General features: G+C 43.0%; 1 protein-coding gene across 7 annotated transcripts in view; it reads right to left on the bottom strand.

Moving 5' to 3' along the window:
* Positions 1-1,761: 1,761 nt before the first annotated feature.
* LOC131393067 (phospholipid-transporting ATPase FetA-like) overlaps positions 1,762-22,249 on the bottom strand; it is a 133,940-nt gene continuing 113,452 nt past the window's right edge. For 6 of the 7 annotated variants that reach the window (XM_058523442.1, XM_058523445.1, XM_058523444.1 and 3 more), the window contains 6 exons: positions 16,564-16,752; positions 15,752-15,867; positions 12,151-12,315; positions 9,984-10,095; positions 8,584-8,689; positions 1,762-8,198 (listed from right to left, as the gene is read on the bottom strand). In XM_058523442.1, coding sequence (XP_058379425.1) covers positions 7,892-8,198; positions 8,584-8,689; positions 9,984-10,095; positions 12,151-12,315; positions 15,752-15,867; positions 16,564-16,752 — 995 coding nt within the window. In that variant the 3' untranslated portion in view covers positions 1,762-7,891. The remainder of the gene's footprint in view (positions 8,199-8,583; positions 8,690-9,983; positions 10,096-12,150; positions 12,316-15,751; positions 15,868-16,563; positions 16,753-22,249) is intronic. The other variant, XM_058523446.1, reaches the window with a different exon arrangement.

Genomic DNA, 22,249 nt, shown 5'->3' with positions numbered 1-22,249 from the left:
AGTTTGGATGAAGTCACTCAGGAAAAGTGTACAGAGAAAGATGAGCAGAGAACCTAGTACTGAGCTTCGGGAACCAATATTTAAGGTGTGCAAAGAGGACAGAGCTATATGGTTAAAAGATGTGGTCACACTGAAGCCAAGACAGAGTTTAGCAGCAGGAGGCAGAAAAGTAGAATGGAGCTGAAAAAGGAGTGGGGGAAGAATATTGGTTTAATTTGAAGGGGGAGGGTGGGTGGGGACTAGGGGCCAACAATATTGCTTGGACTATGTTATTGTCACTGGGGCCCCAAGAAACCATATAAATCTCTCCACTTCAAAATAAGAAATTTATTACTCTACAAACTTCTTAGAAACAATTTCCCAAGTACATATAATTTCTTCTTAAAATAATTTTATGGAATGAAGAAAAATGTTCAGCAATCATGGCTTATGTCCCTTCAAGGAAAGATTTTTAAAAATCCCCTGCAGTTTCCCCTTCTGAGTTCTGTATCAGTTCTTGGGTCAAAGAGAGGAGAAGGCAAAATCTTGTGCTGTCCAATCAAGGCAGGAACCACTTCCTCTTTTTTCTTTTGGTCTAGAAACTCTCCTTCATCTTTTTATGACCAACTTTTCACAGCTGCCTCCTCCTTTTGTTACCCAGGGCCAGCGAAAGAATCACCCTGAGCCCCCAAGATAAACCTGAGAAGGGTGCCTGGGTGGGGATATGTTTGTGTGGGGCCCTGAAAAGGTTTATGGTTGCTCTGGGTATGGGAAATGGGGCCCAAAATAAGACGCTTAGGTCCTATCTTCTTTTCTCTTCGCCATACTGCCCCTCTTTACCGATTACTTGCACATTTGCTTGTCTGGATTAAAACTTGGAAGGGTTGGTGGAAGGGAGGCCTCACATCACTTTTTCTTGAAATGCTGCAACTCTGACAGATATACGGGGGCTCTTTCTTCCTCTGTCCTTGCCTTTCCTGGGCACATCCTTCTAGGGACTGAAGAGGCTGTGCCCTTGGAGTGAGAGTGGAGAAGCAAGTTTAGGCTGGTTTCCCAGGGACTCTAATCCCTCTGTACTAAGTCGCGGGAATACCAGGAAGGGACTGACTCCTTTGAGATTTTCCTAAAGGCCTCTACTTTTTAAAAAGAAGGCTGTTTTTCTTGGGCTTGCCCTTCATGGTCTTTCCGGAAGTGATGAGGGCCCCAAAACCCTGTTTATGGGAGAATGCATAGGCAGAACGTCGGGAGCTCGCATGTTTCACTTTGGTCCGGATGGGGGGTGGCAGCGGATGTCGCATACAGTGATGAATTCTGTCAATAACCTATAGCCAGAGCACAGGGGACAGGGTTTTTATCCACAGAGGCAAAGGCAGAGAGGGCATGAATTATAACTGGGTAGATTTCCTCTGCCACTCACCTTGTCCACGCTGACAGGCCAGAATAGTGGTTTGAGAAATTGATACCCAATCACAGGCAACATACAGAGGACCACGCTGAGAACAAGGCTCAGCCATAGTTGTGGCAGGTTCAGAGTGTTCCTGGCCACACCTGAAAACAATGAGCCAGGAGTGGAAAGGCTGAACCAGAGCCTAGAGAAAGGGGGCTGTCAGCCAGAACTCAGATACCTCTCCAGTCCAAAAAAGGAAGTTATTTGATTTGGAGACAGTTTAGTCTCCTGAGAAATTATATAAATGCAAAAGAATTGCAGTGAGGCCCTTTGTACAGCCAAAGTCACTGTGAATTCACATGCCTTTGTCTCCCTCTAAAGTCTCCCTCTAAAGGAATCGTAGAGCATTGGCCTGGACACAAAAATGGGGTAGAGGGCTTTGGAGGGGAAAAATGAGTGGCTTGACAAGAGACGGGAGCCAGCTACATCTACATGTCTATTCTCTCCGTATTTTGTCCTCATCAGAGTGCAGATGAGAGAGAGGGAAATTAATAAGGGAGACAATAAGGCAGTATGCCACGGTGGAAAGGATATTGGACTGGGAACCGGGAGACCTAGATTTGTGTCATTTAATTTTTAAAAACCTCTAGTCTCTAAAATGTTGCTAATAATTCTTGCCCTGCCTACCTCATAGGATGCTTGTAAAGATCAAATTAGATAAGAAATTTGAAAATATCTTAGGAACTCTAATAAGGTAAAATATTTTCCCTAGCTAGATTTTGAGTCCTTTTAGGGCAGAGATCATGTCTTATTCACATCTATATCCACAGAGCCTAGCACATAGTAATAGCTGCTCAGTAAATATTTATTAAATTCTTGGTTCACACTCTCCACCCCTGCCCCACACCCCGACACACATTGGGCAGAGACTTACCTAGGAACTGGAAGACGTTGGGGTACATTAGGCACAAGCCATCACTGTACAGGAAGACTAAGATGCAAAAGTAGAAACCCAGGCTACCCCAGGTGAAGAAGTGGCTTATCATCGTCCAGTAGGTTGTCTCCAGGGCAATCTGAAAAGCACCCTCTTATGTGCAATACTCTATAACCTGGGACCTGTCAGCCACCTCCCTTCTCCAATTCTGTAATGGAGGATGCTCCCTTCCTACCTCCCCTCCCTCTATACCTCCCTCTTTTCCAGACAGACTCCCCACCTAATCCCCTTACCGCTACGACCACTGGCCACACCTGCATTGTGACCACCCAGAGCAGGGAGGTCTGCACTATCAGGGAGAAGGACTGGTAGTCGGAGATTTCCTTCCCATCACTGCGCACTGAGTTATAAATGGTCCCCATCGGGACAAAGAACAGCACAAAGGAACTGTAGATCCCGTGCACTAAACACTTCACAAATTCCTTCTTGTTGAAATAGAGGTTGTGCTGGCCTGGCTCATACAGCTCTGGGAAATGTAGGCTCCATGTTTCATTCACATCCTGGAAGCACAAGAGGGTAAGGAGGAAGGCTCAGAGTCTCTCCATAGAAGGTCCCATCTCCATCAGAGTAGAGGCTTCTCCTCTCACCGAGTATGCTGCCAGGCTGCCTAGGAGCTTCCTCGTGGATTACTTGAGAAGTGGACCCAGAGAACAGAGTAGTGACCATAGACCCTTCCTGAAGTCCCACTCTCTAGGCAAGGATCTAGGTAGTAGAGGAAAGCTAGAAGGTCAAGATGGTGGGAAGGACCTTGAGGCAGTTAGGATTAGGGAGTTAAGAAAGGGGGCAATTAGGATTGGGGTAGCAGGAAGGGGGGACTGGAGCTTGGGATGGGGGAGGCAGTTGGGACATAGGTCCTCAGTTTTAAGTGTTCCTTTAGTTGAATATTCTTTGTGTCAAAAGCCAGTGGGAAGAGAGGGGAACGCCAGTGGGGAACAGTTAGTCCCTTGGAGGTATCCATGTTCTGTGATGCTCTTCCCATTGTCATAGGTACTGGTGAACTCAGGTGAGAGGATTCTCTATGTGGATGACATTGGATCATCTTCATCTCCTAAGTCTGAAACTTTGGATAACAAAGTGTGGGAGTTATTTTGAGAGGTTGTGGATCCTTAGAATTAGACCACTGAAGCTGGATAAGACTGCTGAGTGATACAACTCATCCCTCTTGCTGCTCTAGGCTGGCAGCTACTTCATGGAGAATTTTCCCTCCTACCCTGAGAGAGACCAGGAACCGTGATCCCATGATGTCCTCTTTCAGCAACTTTATTCCTCTTTGGAGGCTCCTTTTCTATTCCATGTGCCCAGGACAGGAAGTTGGGGTAGAAGAGGAGGGAGAGGTAGGGCACCAGGACCCTCAATGCCCAGGGAATTTCTGACAGGGACAGGTGGTATCCCCTACAGGCAGATAGGCTGACTCCCTATGACTCTAGGTGTCATACCCATTCTCCCATGCTTGGCCTTCAGGACTCTCACCCAGGCCTCCCTGCTTTGGCTTATCTCTCATTATCTCTGTATCTCTTTCTTGAAGCCCCTTGCTTTACTTAGTCCTGCCCCAATGACTTTATTTCTTTTCACTACTTTTGTACACACTCAATTTACTGTACACTACAATTTCCATGTTTTTCTCTACAACGATAAAATTGACAGAGGAACACTTGGATTTCTAAAACTGATGATTGTTCTCTGTGGAGGAAGGTTATTTACTTTATCCCTTGATACCTCTCCAGGTGATGAGCTCCCTTCCTTGCTCTACAAATTATTCTATATACACTTAACTTTGTAGAGCTCAGCTCTTACTGTCCTCCTCACTCTTGGGAATACTCCTCTAGGGCCCAGGGCTTCAGCCCTGCCTCAGAGGCTCACTGCTGGTCTTACCTGGTCAAACAGACTCAAGCCCAGGACAGGGAGGGAGGTGTAGACCAGGTTGTAGAAAGCGATAAACCAGGTATCATAAACTGTCTGGAAGAAAACCAAGGAGATTTCTTAATTTCTCTCTTCTCCAAAGTCCCAGCTCCACCTCCCAAGTCCAAGAGAGCTCCCTCTAGCGCCTACCTACCCACCAACACACTAACCTACAGCAGGATTTGGATTTTAGAAATCTGACTGAGAAGGCTGACCTCAGTCTCTCCTTGGTCCTACTCTATTTAGAACCCCTTGTCCCAGGCTGGGGCAAGGCTACATCAAGCTTGTTTGTGGTCAACTCTCCAAGGCTGATTTGGACCAACCCTACCATGAACTCTACTGCCCCTCCTTGCATAGAAAGAATCCAGAGTGGCTGCCAGGGAGTGCTAGCCGTACCCCTGCACTCCCAAGCATGTAAGCCTCTGGACTCTTTATCTGCTTCATGGCATTCAGTAGGTTCTACAGCACTGGACACTTTCTAACATTGACAAGCAGAATAGACCAAAAGAGAGCTGGGTGCTCCATTTCCTTACTAGTGAGGGCTCCTTTCCTTACTAGCCACAAGAGGTCAGCAGCAATACACACCTCCCACAAACCGGACTGGCTTCGCTACATGCTGGGGGCGTATCTACAAGTCTACTGTCTGCTGACTGGTCTGTTTCCCCTGGAGTCCAATAAAAAGTGGCAACAAAAGTGGTAGAGATCTCCCAAGATAATCGTTCCTGAGGTTGTTTCTCTTGGGAATCCTTGAGAGACTTCTGAAAAACTTCTCATAGACTCCTCTTAGAACATCAAAATCTAGGTGTCACCTCTCCCTACTACTGTGGGGGAGATTACATATTCAAATGTGGAATTAATTCATCAAAACAACAATAGTGTGTGTTTGGCGGTGTGTGTGTTGGGTTAGGGAAGGAGTAGTAAAGGAAAGCTGTGTTTCTAAGTACAGTTACAGGGGAATGCCATAAGCAGCCTGTCGGGCAAGACCCAGAGGCCCTTGAGGCTTAGCCTGTTCCATAAAGATTACATTGAATGCTAAGAAATATTCCCAGCTCCAGGAATTTCCCCCTATTACATATGTTTGGACACTCTAGGTCTCTGTCTCAGGGAAAAGGTGAAAATACCTTATGGGAGTGTTCTGAAGGTAGGAGTCAAGGCCAAGTCAGAGCCAGGCCAGAAAAGTCAGGGTTTGAAAATCTAAGGTTAAGTGTAGGGTTAGGAGATGGGATCAACATGGGTGAGGAGCTTTATGGATGGATGGCAGCATGTCATACATTGGTCTCCAGAGGAGAAAAAGGATCTGAGCTAGCTGAAGTGGGGGGTGACTAGAGAAGACCCAGTTGACCAGAGTGGGAAATGCCATGTGACCTCCTACCTGTGCAGAAAACCCGCTGAAGAAGGCATACCAAAAGTGCACCAGGGTGAAGGCAAAGTTTTTGTAAAAGAAGTAGCCGAGAAACTTGCACATGCGATTATAGGACCAGCGGCCATGGACCAAAAGTAGACGCCGAAGATAGTGGAACTGTGAGAAGGCATAGTCGCTGTTGAGCATGGCCTGCATTCCCTCCTGGCCACTGATGCCGACCCCAATGTGGGCAGCTGCAAAGAAACCCCAGAAGCTTCTCAGCCACAGAGCTTGTTTGCTGGGCTCCCAGTCTGGGAAGTGTAAAAGGAAGGCTGAGATCATGTTGTGCAATCCCCTTATTTTACATTTGGAAAACACTATTAGGCCCAGTTCAAAATGGCACTCACTTAGTGGAACCTTTTCTCCTTAGTAGACTGCCCCACCCCTGCAAGTCAGAAAGCAGCTCCTTCTTCTGCACTTAGTTTTGAATGCTGCCGCTCAAGAGTGCCCGGCATGGCTAGCACTAGAACGCTGTCCTGGATGGTCTTTGCACCTACTATAGCCACCTGGGCTCTTTCTTGCTGTCCAGATGCTGAGGGAAAAATTTATTGTTGTCTCTTGAAGCCACTTAAATCAAAGATGCAGGATAGATGTCGATCTAACACAATATTTAATTACCTAAGTTTATCTAAGAAGCTAAGATCCAACCGTTGGGAGGAATAAGTGATATACATACTTTGTTAGTGAGAAACAAGTTCTTCAGGAGGCCTAAGGTGACTTTTTCTAGATAAAGCAAGGATTATACTTGATGGAAGATAAGACTGAAGTTCCTAAAAGTTTTAATTAGTCTGTTGTAGTGTAGGCCAAATTCATTGATCTCCTGGGTTATACCTATTATACTGCTTAATGGAATAATCAAAAACTCCAAGGCCCTAAAAACCTGAGAGGTTCTAGAAACTGGGGGAGAGAGCAAGAACACTTCCTAGCATGGAAGCCAAGGGAGGAATATCTAGTAGTGTTTCCTGTATGGGGAGAGAGGTTGGCCTAGAGGACCTCTAGATGTTGTCCATATCTCACAAGAGGCTGGAGGCGAACAACATTCAGCTGAAATTAAAACAGGTTTCAGCCATTTACTTCTATTGGTCCAAAGCATCAGTAAGTCTGCTATGCTCCTTCAGCCAGGGGAGGCAGGGCAAGCTTTTGGGAACACTGCCTCAGGGAGGAAAAGGTCCCTGCGTTGGGCCTCACATCTACTTCCCTGGTTGGGAAGCCCTGTCTTCTGCCTAACATTGCTCAGGCCTACAGCCTTCAATAAAGGAACAGACTATGACTCCTGCCCAGGGGTCCTTTCTGTGGGCTTTGATGCCATCTCAGAAAGATGGTGTGGTAGTTGTACAGCCTGCTGTTCTGTGAATGTATGCATGTGTTCTTATGGGAGCCATGTGTATCTGTGTGTGTATGAATACTAAATGCATGAATCTGAATGTGTGTGCATGCCTGTGAATGTGGGCTGATGAATGCATGTGCACATAAGTGGGAATGCAGGTGTAGAGGAGCATGAATGAAGTTATAAAACAGTATAAATGTACAGACATATGATATGCAGGGGTGTGAGCCAGCAACACAGTGCCACCCAGATCAGTTTTGCCCATGGAAGAAGGAAAGGGCAAGCCCACGGCTGGGGGCTGCTGCCTCCCACCCCTCACGTGCCTTTGATCATGCTGACGTCATTGGCCCCATCCCCGATGGCCAGTGTCACCACCTTCTTGTACCTCTTCACCAGTTCTACCACCTGGGCCTTCTGAAGGGGTGTCATCCGGCAGCAGATCACCCCCTTGCACATGCACGCTGTTCGCAGCAGTTCCAACTCCAGGTTCCCTTCTAGAGCATAGGCCTGCAGCACCACGACACACTCACATTTCAGGTTGCCCAAAAAGGCTCTCAGGACAAGACCTTCCTAGGCTCCTCCTCCCCTCTCCATACTGTCCTGTACCACACAGGTTGGGCATAGCTGCTCTCAAGCTGCTCCACCCCCAAGGAAGGCCAAGCCCCCAAGTCAGTTCTAGGCATCCTCACATCTGATCCAGCCTCCAGTGGGAAGCTGGTCAGGGTCTCTCACTGGGTCAAATCAGCAAACTGGGCTATAAGACCAAGTGACTTTTTGAAGGACCCGGTCCTGCTTGCTTCTCCCCTTCCTCTAAGTGACAAGCCACATCGGTAGTAAAGAATCTGGATAAGGAAGGAATATGCCCTTGGCTTCTCTTTCCTCATTATTCCTGCCTAGAGAAAGCTAAGCAAGGTGTCTGTCAAGCAAGGGCACCTGAAGGGAGGGGGAATAGGGTGATTCATGGAATAGGAAAAGGGTCTTGAAATTCCCCAGAAGTGGGTTGGACCTAAGAAAAAAGTTCCTTGGAAGAAGAGAACAGAGTTGTAGCTCTTTGTTGCCCACCAAACTGTAGCCATTGATGACCAAGCCATAGTTGCCATTGGGCACCTCCTCAGGTATTTTGAAGGGCATTTTGGGCTTCGTGGTGAGGTAAGTGTTTACTGGGTCTGACTCCAGTAGAGACTCGGGTTTCATCTTGGCCCTTGCTGACCTGAAAGCCAAGAGTAGTGGTTAGTGTCTGACCTGAAGCCGCAGAGCTTAGGGAGAAAAATGTGTCCCAGAGTGAAAGTAGGCGAAGTGAATACAGAGCCTCTGCAAAGCACCAGCCAGGACCCCAGACTCGACTGCCTCCTGAGACCTGCCACTGCTGTAGGTCCCTGACCATCCCCACACCACACTTCTCCACCCTCCACACTCTAACTCCTGGAACCCTAATGCTTCTTCACAAAACTCTCTCAAATATTTTAGATTTTTTTGTTTTCCCCTCCTACATTTCTTCTCTGTTCCTTCTGGTAGTGTGGGAGCCATACTGGGTAAAGAGATGGGTGGGAAATCTTGGGTCTAGAGATGGGCTGTGGCAGCTCTCCCATCTGTACCTGAGTTCTTGCCGAATAGTCTCGTCATCCTTGCCTTCCACAATAAACATCTCATCCATTTCATCTTCAAAGATATTACAGGCATAAGCAATGTTCACAGCAGTCTCTGCAGGGAAGGGGGAACACAGGTCGCATTTTGGCTGGGACAAGTCTTCACAGTGTACACAGTGTACAGTGTCCACAGGTACCAACAGTGGGCTGCAGAGCCCATTTGTCTACATTTGCCATGGATGCAGGCAAAGTGTCATGAGTCAGTGGAGACCAGATTCAAACATTCACAGGAGACTGTCTACCTGGTACAGACTTGCAGGTTATTCATCAATAACTAGGGTCATTCTGGCTTAGCCTTCCATACAAAGCCATCTCCTGTTTCTTAAAGCAGTTCCAGTCTGTACCCACTTCTCCAGGCAATCAGGATGCATTTCCTTGAACAATACTGTGCCTGTTTCTATGCTAGATTTTAATGGGGGACTGAGATATGTTTAGGCTGTAGTCTTTCCTTTACATCAAGAAATCTGAAATTTGGAATAAATTCATACTAGGGAAAAAATTTTTCAAAAATTGAGTTCTGAACCCTGGCTGCAAGTGGTATCAAAATTCAGAGGAGAGATTGCAATTGTCATAGAAACTTTCTTGGAGGAAGGCCTTGAAGGATAAATCAGACTTATTTAGGGGAAGAAAAAAACATTTCAAATGGGAAAACCCATTTGAACCCAACCCAAACAGAGGCCCTAGAGTAGGAACAGGTTTGTTTGGGACATTCTGAAGATAATGGTCACATTAAGATGGAGATAAGGACGTGTAGGTAGCAAGAGATTATCAAGGTCTTGACGGCCAGACTGTGGAGTTCAACTTTACCACGTGGAGTCGCTGTAGGTACCTGAGCAGAGGAATAACATCATAAAAGTAGTATATTTTAGGAAGATTAAACTGATGGTTGTATGTGGGCTATACTGAAATTAATGAGGACAAGAGATAGAGAGATCAGTTCAGAAGTTTTTGCAGAAGTACAGCCAACAGGGCACAAAGGCTGAACTAGAGTGGTGGCATAGTCAAGAGGATTTTCAGAAGAATTGGTGGGACACAGTGGGAGAACGAATCTTTGGGACAACAAAGAGGGTATAGTCAAAGACAACTCTCGAGTTTTTAGCTTGTGAGTTCTTGGATGACAGAGGTCATGTCTGATTGATTCATCTCTGTGTCCTCAATGAATACAGCATCCGGCATAAAGCATATGCTTAGTAAACTGTATGCAAGACTAGGAGTCCTGTAAGGACTTGACTGGGATACAAGGTATCTGTCAAATAAATGGCTAAGAAAAAAGAAAATGAAAAAGAAAAAGAAGAAATAGCTAAGGTGGACAGGGAAGAGGATCAGTCAAGCGAGGAGCTCCCCTTTACCTTGCTTATCTCCAGTTAAAACCCACATTTTAATTTTGGCTTTGTTCAGGGTGATGATTGTCTCAGGTACTCCATCCTGCAGCTTGTCTTCTATGGCTGTGGCCCCTAACAGCTTCGAACAGAGACATCAGTGAGTGAGGAAAAGGGAAAGAGTCACAGCATTTAGTGCTACCAACAATTCAGCTGGCACCTCAGCATCCTCTTTAGGAAGCTGGCTCTGTCCTGGCATGAGGACCCCAGTGGTATAAAACTCAGCACACTCTGCCTCTCAACAGATGCAGCTTTTCAACCATATACTGAAATCAAATTTAGAAACACAGAATATTAGGGACCAAAGAGGGAAAAGACTTGCTCAAGTCGTATAGGAAGCTGTGTGCCACTTCCAAAACGTCTTTCTCAACGTGCTTTCATGTCTCCCTTGCTTCATAGCACACTTTCTGGCTTTGGTCTCCAGAAGCAGAGGGTCCCAGACAAGGGATCCCCATATCCCACTCCAGTTTTTCTTTCAATCCTACAAGTGCTTGGCTGAACTTCATTTGTTTGTACCAGCTGGGGCCCTCTAAGGTTTTTAAGCCCTTCTCCCACACTAGATTAAAAGCATCTTGGTCCAACACCATGCCTTCTCTCTCTGACATCCCAACAGTGCTGACCACAGGGATGGGCACCAGGACTGAGTCTGAGGAACCGACAGATGGACAAACTACTGACTGATTTCTGCTAGGCCTCCAGAAGGACAGACTAGAAATACTAACCACAGAACTGACAATGGAAGGAGATTTGTGACTTCTGGGATCTCTAAATTTTCCCATTCAGTATCAGTAATTTCTCTTTTTATAGCAGAGCCAGTCTGTATCAGTCTGGTCAAAAACTTTAGGGTCATCCTTAACTTCTCTTTTTCTGATATCCTATAATCTAATCCATCAGCAAATTCTGTTGGCTCTACCTTTAAAAAATGTACAGAATTTGACCCTTCCTCACCACTTCCACTACTTCTGTCTGTCTGGTCCATGCCATCATAGTCTCTCACCTGTACTACTGCAGCTGTCTGTGCTTACTCCCTTACAGTATCATCTCAACATGGCAGCCGGAGAGATCATTTAGAAGCTGTCCTATCACTCCTCTGGTTTTCCATATCTCACTACAAGTCCTTGTCCTGGCCCGTCAGGACCCTCCACTACTTCTCTGCCTCGTGTCCTTTTATTCTCTGCTCCTCACTTACACTGTACCAGCCACGCTAGCTGCCTTGCTGTTCAACTAACAAGTAGGCCTGTTCCTGTTTTGGGGCCTTTCCTCTTGCCATTCCTTCTGTCTGGAAAGCTAATCCCCCAGAGATCTGCTTGGCTTGCCATCTCCTCCAGGTCTCTGCCTAGGAGTCCCCTTAACAGTGAAGACTAAGCCCCTATTTAAAACAGCAGTGATTCTCTGGCCCTCCACAACAGATACACATACGCTGATGTTCTCTAGCTCTCTTCCTGGCTTTATTTTATTTTCTTCCATAGTACTTTTCACCATCTAACATACTACATATGTTACTTTTTGTCTGTTTTATCTACTGCTACATACTCAGGGCTTAAAACAGTGTCTGAAACTAGAAGGATGTGCAACTATGACATACAACTATCTACTGGGGCTTTGGGGAAAAAAAATGAGGACTGGCAATAGATGTTAGCTCAGAGACGGTCTTCCTCAGCAAAAAGAGGAAGATTAGCATGTATGTTAGCTCAGGGCTGATCTTCCTCACAAAAAAAACAAAAAACACAAAACAAAAAACAAGAAAAAAAAAACAGTGCCTGACAAATAGGAGGCACTTAAATATGTTGAATGAATGAATGAATATTTTGTCTTGATTATTCCATCAATTAGTTCTGGATTATCTAATCTGTGCATTATTCAGATCCTGATTTCTCCCAGGTTACTTAGCTTCTGTGAGCAGCTTTGGGATAAGAAACACTACCAGAAAGATTAAATTTACAACCAGTGTATTTTTTCATTATTTATGGATTTCAAAGATCCAGGATATCCTGAATCAGCTTGGATTCCAGTATCCAATATCCAGAGAGCCTGAAACTATTGGTTTGCTGGCGGCCACTCTCAAAGGCCTTGCTTGGTCTGCTGACTGCCACCCCCGACCCTGCCCCTAGTCTGTCCCTGGCTTCCTCATACTAACCATCAAGTCTTTTTCAATCTCCTCACAGACATTTGATATCTTATTTTCCCGATTCTCCAAAGACAGGCAGGCTTCACTGTGCTTCTTGCTCCAGGCCTGGAAGAATGCATTGTCCAGTTCTCGGTAGGCCACCATGAGGGTGCGAAGACCTTCGATGGCAAAATCCTGGAAGACATGTGTGTGCACTGAGTGGGACTGGGCTGGATTAGGGCTGAGTTAAGGGAGTGGCAGACTGACCCCACAGGCCCTGTCTGCCTGCAAAATAGGGTTTAATGGTTAGTATGATGGGGCTTGTACCTAGCCTAACCAGAAAGCAACTGTTGAGCTTTCTCAGCAAAATGTCCTAAGGACGGGGTCAGCGTAGCTGGGGGTAAAGTTTGAGAGTACTTCTTAGAGATAGAAGGTTCTAGCTTATACCCGTAGTTAGGTAATTTGCTATGTGACCCTGGGAAAAATCAAGCCTTCTAGATTTCTTTCTTGTAAAATTGGGATAATAATTCATCTCCTACAGAGAGGATGATGATATCTATAATATGAGAATGAAGGGACTAATAGAGTAAGAAGAAGGACTTGTTATAAAAAATAATCAAAAGTGTTACTATTTTCACAAGCATACATTCATTTTATTTCCTCTCTCCCGCCTTCCTTCATCAAGTATCCAGTGGCCATCTCACATAGCGCACGTACATGTGTATTTGTCTACAGCTGGCTGGCTCAGTGGGTAACCATGGCCCGCAGTGTTAATGAGGCCACTGTTGAAATGTTCTCTGGGTGAGTTAGCATCTTTTTGCTCCTTGGCCACCGACATATCATAACTAACCACAGCTAAGTATCTTGCAGAAGTATACTCCTGGTCATAAGGAGAGCTGGGTGAGAGTGTGGGTGGTTCAGGGCAGAACTCATATCCAACTGAGGGTGGGTTAGAAGCAGATTTTGTATATTGAGAATTGCACACGAATAACAATTCTACATGATCACTGTTATAGCAAGCTTCAAAATAATTCACTGGCATTGTAAGAGCAAAAAGAAACAGAATTTATCATCTTGACATTTTGCTCTTAGTTCCCTGTGGAACTCCTAAGTGTTTGATGTTAGCTGTCAAGTGAAATTAACATAAGGCAATATATGTAGGGAATGCCATCTCTTAAACCTCTGTACTGCTGGCAGGTGAAGCTATGAAAAAGAAGCCTGAGAAGATCTCAGAGACCTCTTAAGAAGGAAGAAATATGACAGAAACTGATTTTGTGTAGGATACTGATAAGGGGACTTGACAAGTTTAACCATATACTGACAAATTCTTAATCCATTCAACAAATAATTGAGCAGCCTGTGTTAACATTATTTCTTATCCCTTGCTTGTGTTTTTTTCTTTTCTCTTGTGGTGGGCAACCTAGGGCCCTGGGGCCAAATCCTGACTGCCATTGCTTTTTGTACGACCTGTTTGCGATCCCAGTCTTAGAGGGCCTGGAGCTTTGCTTCTGCATGAGTGGGTTTACAGTTATATCATCAGTGGTTAATAGATTACAGTGTAGTCAGGTTCCTATGGGTGTCCGTTAAGGTTAGTAGCAGGAAGCAGGTCAAAAGATGTGAAACAGTTTTATGACCCCCTTTGAAGCCAGTCTGTGGAAATGCTCTCTGATACCCTAATTCATGTGTCCTGGAAGGTTAAAAGATAACAGAAGTTTTTAGCCTAGCCCATAAAAAATACTGTGGCCTCTGGGAACCAGTATAAGATATAAGAGCCATCCTGTGTGGGACACTTTACTGACTTTTTTTACAACTTGAGATATAATATGCATGCCATAAAATTCACCCTGTTAAAGTGTACCATTCAGTGGATTTTTTAAAAAATTTTATTTTATAAACCATCACATAAACCAACCAGCAACTATCACTACTATCTAATTCCAGAACATTTTCATCACCCCTAAAAGAAACCCATACCCACTAGCAGTCATTCCCACTCCCTTTTCCCCTAAGACCCTAGCAACCACTAATCTACTTTCTGTTTCTATAGATTTGCCTATTCTGGACATTTCATATAAATGAAATCATATAATATATGGCCTTTCATGACTGGCTTCTTTTACTTAGCATAATGTTTTCAAGGTTCATCCATGTTGTAGCACGTGTCTGTACTTCATTCCTTTTTAAGGTGGAATAACACTGCATTGTGTGGATATACCACTTTTTATTTATCCATTTATCAGTTAGTTGATGGACATTTGAGTTGTTTCCACTTCTTGGCTATTATGAATAACACTCTATGAACATTTGTGTATAAGTTTTTGTACTCACATGTGTTTTCATTTCTCTTGGGAATAAATCCAGGAGTGGAATTGCTGGGTCATATGATAACTCTATGTTTAACTTTTTCAGGAACTGCCAAACTGTTTTCTAAAATGGCTGCATCATTTTACATTCCCATCAGCAATGTATGAAGGTTGCAATGTCTCTATATCCTTGCCAATACTTATTACTGTCTAATCATCTTTTTGATTTTAGTTATCCTAGTCGTGTGAAGTAATATCTTGTGGTGTTTTTTTTTTTTTAATTTTATTTATTTATTTTTTCTCCCAAAGCCCCAGTAGATAGTTGTATGTCATAGCTGCACATCCTTCTAGTTGCTGTATGTGGGACGCGGCCTCAGCATGGCCGGAGAAGCGGTGCGTCGGTGTGCACCCGGGATGGAACCTGGGCCGCCAGCAGCGCAGCGCACGCACTTAACCGTTAAGCCACGGGGCCGGCCCATATCTTGTGGTTTTGATTTGCATTTCTTTGATGGCTAATGACACTGAACATCTTTTCATGTGGTTATTGGCCATTTGTTCTCTGACATCTGACTATCTGTTAATGTAGGGTCAAAAATGGCCTAATAAAATAGCATTTTCTACAATCTATTTCTTCTTTAAAATATTTTTCTGATCTGCCCCTTCCCCATCCCATCCCCTGTCCTATTCCCCCAATCCTTTATATATCCGGGTTTAGGAGGAGAAACCCCAGAGAGTATGGATCTGGTTTTCCTTTCTAATACCAGCAGACTAGGGCTACTTCCTCTTTCTGATACATCTCAAATCCTAGGGAGTAAAAGTGGGGTAAGGGTAGGTAGGGGGAGATAGCCTTGGGTATTCTAATCCTGTGGATAATAGAGGATGGTATCAAACAATCCCCTAAACAGCCCAGGCCTGGTGCTTTCTGCTCCACACCCTAAAAGCAGTCTGTTCTTATCATGGCTGGTGGGGTGGGGCCTCCTATATCAGCAGGCCCTATTCTGAAGCAAATTCTAGGTCTGACCATGGGACCTCCTGAGCCAGGAATCACAGAGAGAACTATTCTGATTGTGGTAAGTGCTCCCACAGACACATTCCTCATCATGCCCTTGGGATCCTGTGCTATCCAACTCCTTGACACAGAAGTCAGCAATGTGGTCAGTGAAAATTCCATAGAATGAGGTAGTTTTTATTCTTCTGTCAATTAAAGAGACACGGACACCACTATATACCCATACAGAAACACACTGACACAGGGACACATATGTAGACATATATCCAGATACACAGGACCACCCACAGCTTTCCTTCCCTGCAACCCAAACACTTACATCTAAATGTTCCATGGTCACATCTCCAAGCGATCTACAGGATGGATGAAGCCGCTGACAAAGGATGGTGTCTGCACCCTTGCAGAACAACATTACCCGACCTTCAGGTGTCCTCACTAAGGGTAAGCAAATTAAGCAAAGTAACCACATAGGCCCATTGTTACAAGAACTTGTCTGGGCCACTGAGAGATGGCAGGTAGCTGTTCCCATGACATTTGTTTCTGATACGTTTGGGGGCTAAGCACTCAAAGAGTGCTTAGTGATAAGTGATGTAAGGGCTGGTGAGAATGAGAGAGAACCTTACGGAACCAGTTCTTCCCTGGGTTCAATATCACCTGTGGAAGACTCTGATGCAGAATCACATTTAGCTTCTCAAGTCCAAGTTCCAGACCAAGGCCCACACTTAGTAAGGACCAAGGATGAAGAATGACCTTCCTCTTCAGTCTGAGGCCCAAACTAATTGACAGAAAGATAGTATGAATTTCCCTCATCTCTTACTCTAAGTTCAGGCTGTATGGATTTATTCTCTGTTCTTATCTTGGCTTTGAGAGTTCTGACAAGCTACCTCCCAGGAGCACTGAAGAAGGGCCCTACCGTACGGTAGCAAGCCCCCATATGTGTAAAGGAGAAAATATAAAGGATATGTGAGAGATAAAGTGGGAATGGCTGTGTTTTTTTATTGGAGGTACAGTATCTGTGAGAAGGCATATGGGTAGGAGAAAACATTTGTGCGTAGATAAAAGAGAAAATCAATGTGTAAACGTGTATGAAAGACAAATAAGGGGAGAGGACCGACTAGGAGGGACACTCACCAATAACAGACATCCTCTTGCGCACATTGTTGAAATCCAAGATAGCCAGCAGTTGGTACACTTTGGTTTCCCCCATCTCGACTACCATGATTGTCTCAGATGTGCGAGAACGGAACACAAAGCCAAAGTTCCTGGCAGCAGTGACCAGGGCACCTTCATCTGGGGACTGAGCCTGGTACACCAGCTTACCTGGCAGGAGAGAGGAGGGCAGCCAGAGGCCACAGAGATGTGCAGCTGAAGTCCACCCGGAAGTGACACAGTATTCCAAGTGGTTTACATAAAAATGGAGCCCAGGAGGGGACATCTTTCTTCAAAACTTCCTCAAAAGTCTGGCCCTAAAAGGCCAGGTTACATAGAACAGGTCAGTTTTTTTCTTTCTGATATTTTCAATTCATTTCACAGACCTGAATTAGTATTACAGGGGTACATGGTACATGCAATGTATACAAATGAACTGAACATAGGCAGTTACTTGCCAACTTTAGTGGGTGAAGATGGCTCAGGGGCTTGTTAAAAATGCAGGTTCCTGGACCCCACCCAAACTTATTGAATCCAGAATCACAAAATCTGGGACAAGGGCCCAGGAAATTAAATTTTTAACAAATCTCCAGAGTAAGTCTCATGCAGGCAGTCTTACATAAAGTGCTCGTGCATAAGACTGGCCGCACTTTGCTAAATGCTGCGATAAGAAAACAAGATTGATAGTTTAGTTAACAATTAAAAAATATATATGAATGAGTATTGTCACCTTTGAAACTCTCACCCTGGGAAGCTAAATGACTCACTTTATTGAATCAGTCTTTCAATCTGACATTACTCAAGACATTTCTGGAACTCTTCCTTTTAGAATATCACCACTAACTGAGGTATATTTTGGATTATTTCTCTTCTGAAGGTCAATTTGATTTTTAAATACAGTTATGCATCATCAGAGTCATACTTGTGAATAAGGCAGGTAGGGGAAGCATAATTTTAGGTCAGACATAAGATGTATCTATGGGACGATGAGACTATTTTTTTATGTGTTTCCTACCTTGTCATTCAAGGCAGGAAACAAAGAAAAGTCCAAATATGCTTCAAGTAATGGAAACTTGTTGGAATGTCAGGCCTGGAGAGGCCTGTGGTGGGGTGGGAACTCAGGGGGCCAGGAGACATGAGATTTGGGTTCTTATCTCTGTCCTTCTTACAGGATTTTAGGCAAGTCATTTACTCTCTTTTACCTTCAGTTTCCTTCTCTATAAAACTGGAATCATTTTTCTGGTTCTGTTTACCTCAGAGGGCTGTTGTGAAGATTGTGGGAGATAATATAAATGAAAGCAATTTGTAAAACCGTAAAGTGATACACAAATATAAGGTGTTACTAATGGTAGTATTACATTAAGAGTACAGTGACTTTAAGGGATGTGATTTATTTGGTTGCCTAAATTGTTTGTTAAAAAAAAAAAGTCTTAATTTATAATCAGTCATTTCTCATTCACTTTTTCTAAAAAAGGTTTGGATAAAGTCACGGATGACATAGTCACCTTTGATTACTCAAGAAACTAGGATATGTAGGGATACCTTTGTGCACAGATTTATAGGATCCCTCTCCCTGGTCTAATAGGCGAATCTAACAAGCAACCTGCATAGGCTTTAAGTCAGTACAATAAAATCCATGCTGTCCTGTGAAGCAGCAATGCAGGCCATCTTCAGCCTGTGTCAAAATGACCTTGCAACCCCACACCTCATGACTGAAGATGCCAGCTGGACAGATCCACAACAGGAAGAGATAAAGGGGAACCTCGTTCTCACATTCCCAGTGCATTTCTTAGAGATTGAGGGAAGAATTAACAATCCTGGTCCTTGTTCCCTCCACACATAGATAACGTCAGCATCTCAGAACTTCTTTGATGTATAACCAAGAAATTCTTGTTTATGTTACCTTCAATGTATAACCTAGAGAAAACCCCCGATGTACTCTATCCCTTTTTTGAAAAAATCTAGTTGTAAGTTTTTTTTTTTCTTTTCCTCTTCCCTGCACATACGCTGTTTTGTGAAAGAGACATAAGCTACACTTAAACTCACGCCCTCGGAGCAGCTCCATCAGAGTGCTCTGCTGAACTGTTTTCCCGGGGTTTGAACTCCTCATGAGGATTATTGAATAAACTCCTTCACTAATATCACCTAGACTCTATTTCAGTCAAAAAATTGGCGACCACCAAGGGACTCAGAGAGACTGCCTGAGACCGCTTGGAGCAGTGAGAGGACCTGGCACCATAGTACCCATAGGGCCCTTTGTACCCGACTGACTCCCCAGAGCTTTAGCCACAGCATGCTAAGTCTTTCCTGGGTCTCAGATCTCCTGATTAATGGTTGAAGGTCCTTGAGTTTATTCTATAATTGTCCAGGTGGAACAGGTTATCCTCTGTGTGTGCAGAAAAGGGAATTCCAAACTTGGTGCTCGGGTTTTCTGGCCTTTTGAGCCAAGGGAAATAAAAGAGGATAATTGGTGGCTAATGTCAGAGTTTTCCCCTACTGGCTCTCTTGACAATCAGAAACTGGTTCAACTTGCCAAAATCAAAACTATTCATGAATGAGGGCCAACTTCAGCTGACTCCGAAGAATTTTCCTCACATGAGGGTTAATTTCAGCTTACTCTTACACTTGCTCCCTCCAGCTGGTATCGCCAGTGTCTCTGGGTGACCAGGGTCCAAGCAGAGGCGTCTGAGATCAATTCTCAAGATGTGTAGCGGTCCCATAGGGAACTCCAAACCACGTTATTAAATAATTTGGCTCATCCGGGGATGCACTATCAGGTTGATCACCAGTACTCCGGGCCCCTACGATTATGTTAGACAATCAGCAAGAAAAACTGAGCCACATAAGAGGGCAGAACGAACTCACTGGTGACACCCTGAGGAGCTATGCCCATAAGCAGCAGACTTCTGATCCACCACACTAAATCACTAGTTTTGACTTGCTAAACCAGAATGGGAAGCAAAACATCAAAATCTGGTAACTGTGGGACAGCTGACAGCCAGCCACCAGCTAATACTCCAGCCAATTTTACATTCAATACTTATGGAGCACAAACTTGCAAATGGTTCCCTAAATGGGAGGTTATTACTAAAGGAGATCTCCCTTTATAATGGCCATTCTGGGGAACCTTTGTTTCAGATAAGTCCACCTTAAGAGTCACTCTTGAAAAAGAAGATTCAAAACTTCTCAGAAACAATGGAATGTATTCTTTGATTGATATGCAGAAGCATCTAAAAGACAAAATGACTTCAAAAACTGCTCTAAAAAGGATGCTTACAAAAAAAAAGTAAAGAATATTTAGTAAAAATTTTTAGCCATCTGAGCAAATAAACTTAACTTAGTTCATCTGCCAGAAAAATAATTTTGAGTTTTGTACCTGAGACATGGCTAAAATTTTAAAGATCTCTATTTGTGTCTGTCTGTATGCTTATGTATGCAAGTCTCTATATATTTGTCTGCCTCAGCATGATATAATTTCTAAAGGAGTTCTATTTAATTGGCTTAAAGTAAATGCTTATATAAATTATTTCTAAATGTAATAGAAATTAACCCAACGTCTTTCAAGGTAACGTGATATAAAATGATCTTTGGTAAATGCAAGCTTGTTTAAGTTGTTGGTTTGATTGAAATAGACACGTTTTCAGAGTTATCAACATTGGATATGATACAAACATGTTATCTCTGTTACAAAATTTGTCAGTAAAAAATACTAACTTAGAATAATAGCTGAGGGCTGGCACCGTGGCTTAGCGGTTAAGTGCGCGAGCTCCGCTGCTGGCGGCCCGGGTTTGGATCCCGGGCGCGCACCGACGTACCGCTTCTCTGGCCATGCTGAGGCCGCGTCCCACATACAGCAACTAGAAGGATGTGCAGCTGTGACATACAACTATCTACTGGGGCTTTGGGGGGAAATAAAATAAATAAATAAAAAAAAATAAAATTATTAAAAAAAAAAAAAGAATAATAGCTGATTTTGTGTAATGTCTCATGAGGTTTTTGTAGGCAATCCAAATATAATTATTGGGAACAAGTAAATTAAATGGATGTGAAAAGGATAGAAATTTTGGGGGTGAACTTTTTAACAATAATTATGTGTTTTGGTGTGTGTACTTAAAATATCTTCAAAATCTTTTGGTGACTTGAAACCTTAGAGTTTTGCTAAATTAAGTTAAATGACAAAAGTTTATTGAGTATCTAGGTCATTTCTACATAAGATAAAATGCTAAAATTAATTACTAGGCCTAGATTTGTCTACATTTGGCTTCTTATTTCAGAGGAACTGGAAGATGCTTGGGTTTGTCGATGAACATATTTGTGCCATGCTGGGAAATTTTCTATGAGAAAGTACATGTTTCTAGAAAGTCTGTATACAAGAAAAGTATGGTGTATGTTATCAGTAAAGAAGGTATAAATAATGGAGATATTTTTGTTTGTTTTGTTAAGAAAGATAAATTTATCCTAAAGTACCAGGAAAGAAGGCATGGGACAAATTCTGAATGTAAAAAGCAACTGACAGAAGGTTTGTGGAAGTAAAACCCTGAGGAAAGAGTTTTGTGCATGGTCAAATTGGCTAAGATTAAAATGAATTTAATTATGTGAATAAGTTTCAATATCAAAAGTAAGCTGGTGCAAAATTAGAACTTGGCTTTCTCTCTCTTAAAAGGATAATCTTCTTGAACTTTTGGTCTGCTCTTGATAAAGAGGTTATAAAAGATTTTTCTTTACCTTTGAGTAAATTGACCTAAAAGACAGAAAATCAATGCTTTGTTAAAATAGTTCCTATGTTCAAAAAGTCTGAGGTCTCTCTATTAAGGTTTTTGTTTTTGCCTTTCACATCTATTATCACCTTGATTGAATGGATAACTAAGAATTGTTTCCTATTTGACCAAGTGTTTTAAGACCTTTTGATATTTTTGACAAACTTATCCCCAAATTAAAGTCTTTCTTTTGACTTAAAAAGGAACTCTAAAAATTTCCAGTCACCCCTGGGACTTCTCAAAGAATTTGTTCTCTCTTTCTATAAAGAGGGAGATATTAAACTAATTAGACTCATTTGTTGTGTTAAATTACATAAGAAGTACTGTCAAATAAGTGATGATAAACCCTCTTATACTGTGTAAGTAAATGTTATAAAAGTTTTTAAAAAATTATATAACATTCCTAAAATTCTGATCTGTCCTGGTTATCAGTCATAATTCTAGTTATTATCTTAAAATGTCATATGTCACAGAAGTAATCAAGTTTTTTTGTCAATTGCCATTTTTAAATCTTTTGTCATTTACAGACATTTATTATTTTACTCTGATGCTTTTACAAATATGTTTCATCTTCAGAGAGATTCATGGAAAGGACTCTGACACCTACTCTAAAATACAGGTTTCTGATAAACTTTCAGATCATAAAACTAAACTAAATTAAAAAATTAAAGAACCATAATGGAGAAACTGATGGCTTCATAAACTGCTATCAAAAAATAATTGAGGGGATTTTTTTTTTAGAACTGACTAGATACTGTAGGAACTAGATGCCTAACTTTTCAATCATTGCTCAACCTTTTGTATATATATTACTTAAGTCTGACCAGTCTGATTTGATTAAATGAACATCAGAAGAAGAAAAAGCCATAAACACCTTAAAGTCCATCTTGGCTCAGGTATCAAACCAACTT

This window comes from Diceros bicornis, chromosome 28 (assembly GCF_020826845.1).
Source record: "Diceros bicornis minor isolate mBicDic1 chromosome 28, mDicBic1.mat.cur, whole genome shotgun sequence".
NCBI lineage: Eukaryota > Metazoa > Chordata > Mammalia > Perissodactyla > Rhinocerotidae > Diceros > Diceros bicornis.
This window is presented reverse-complemented; position numbering and strand designations above follow the sequence as displayed.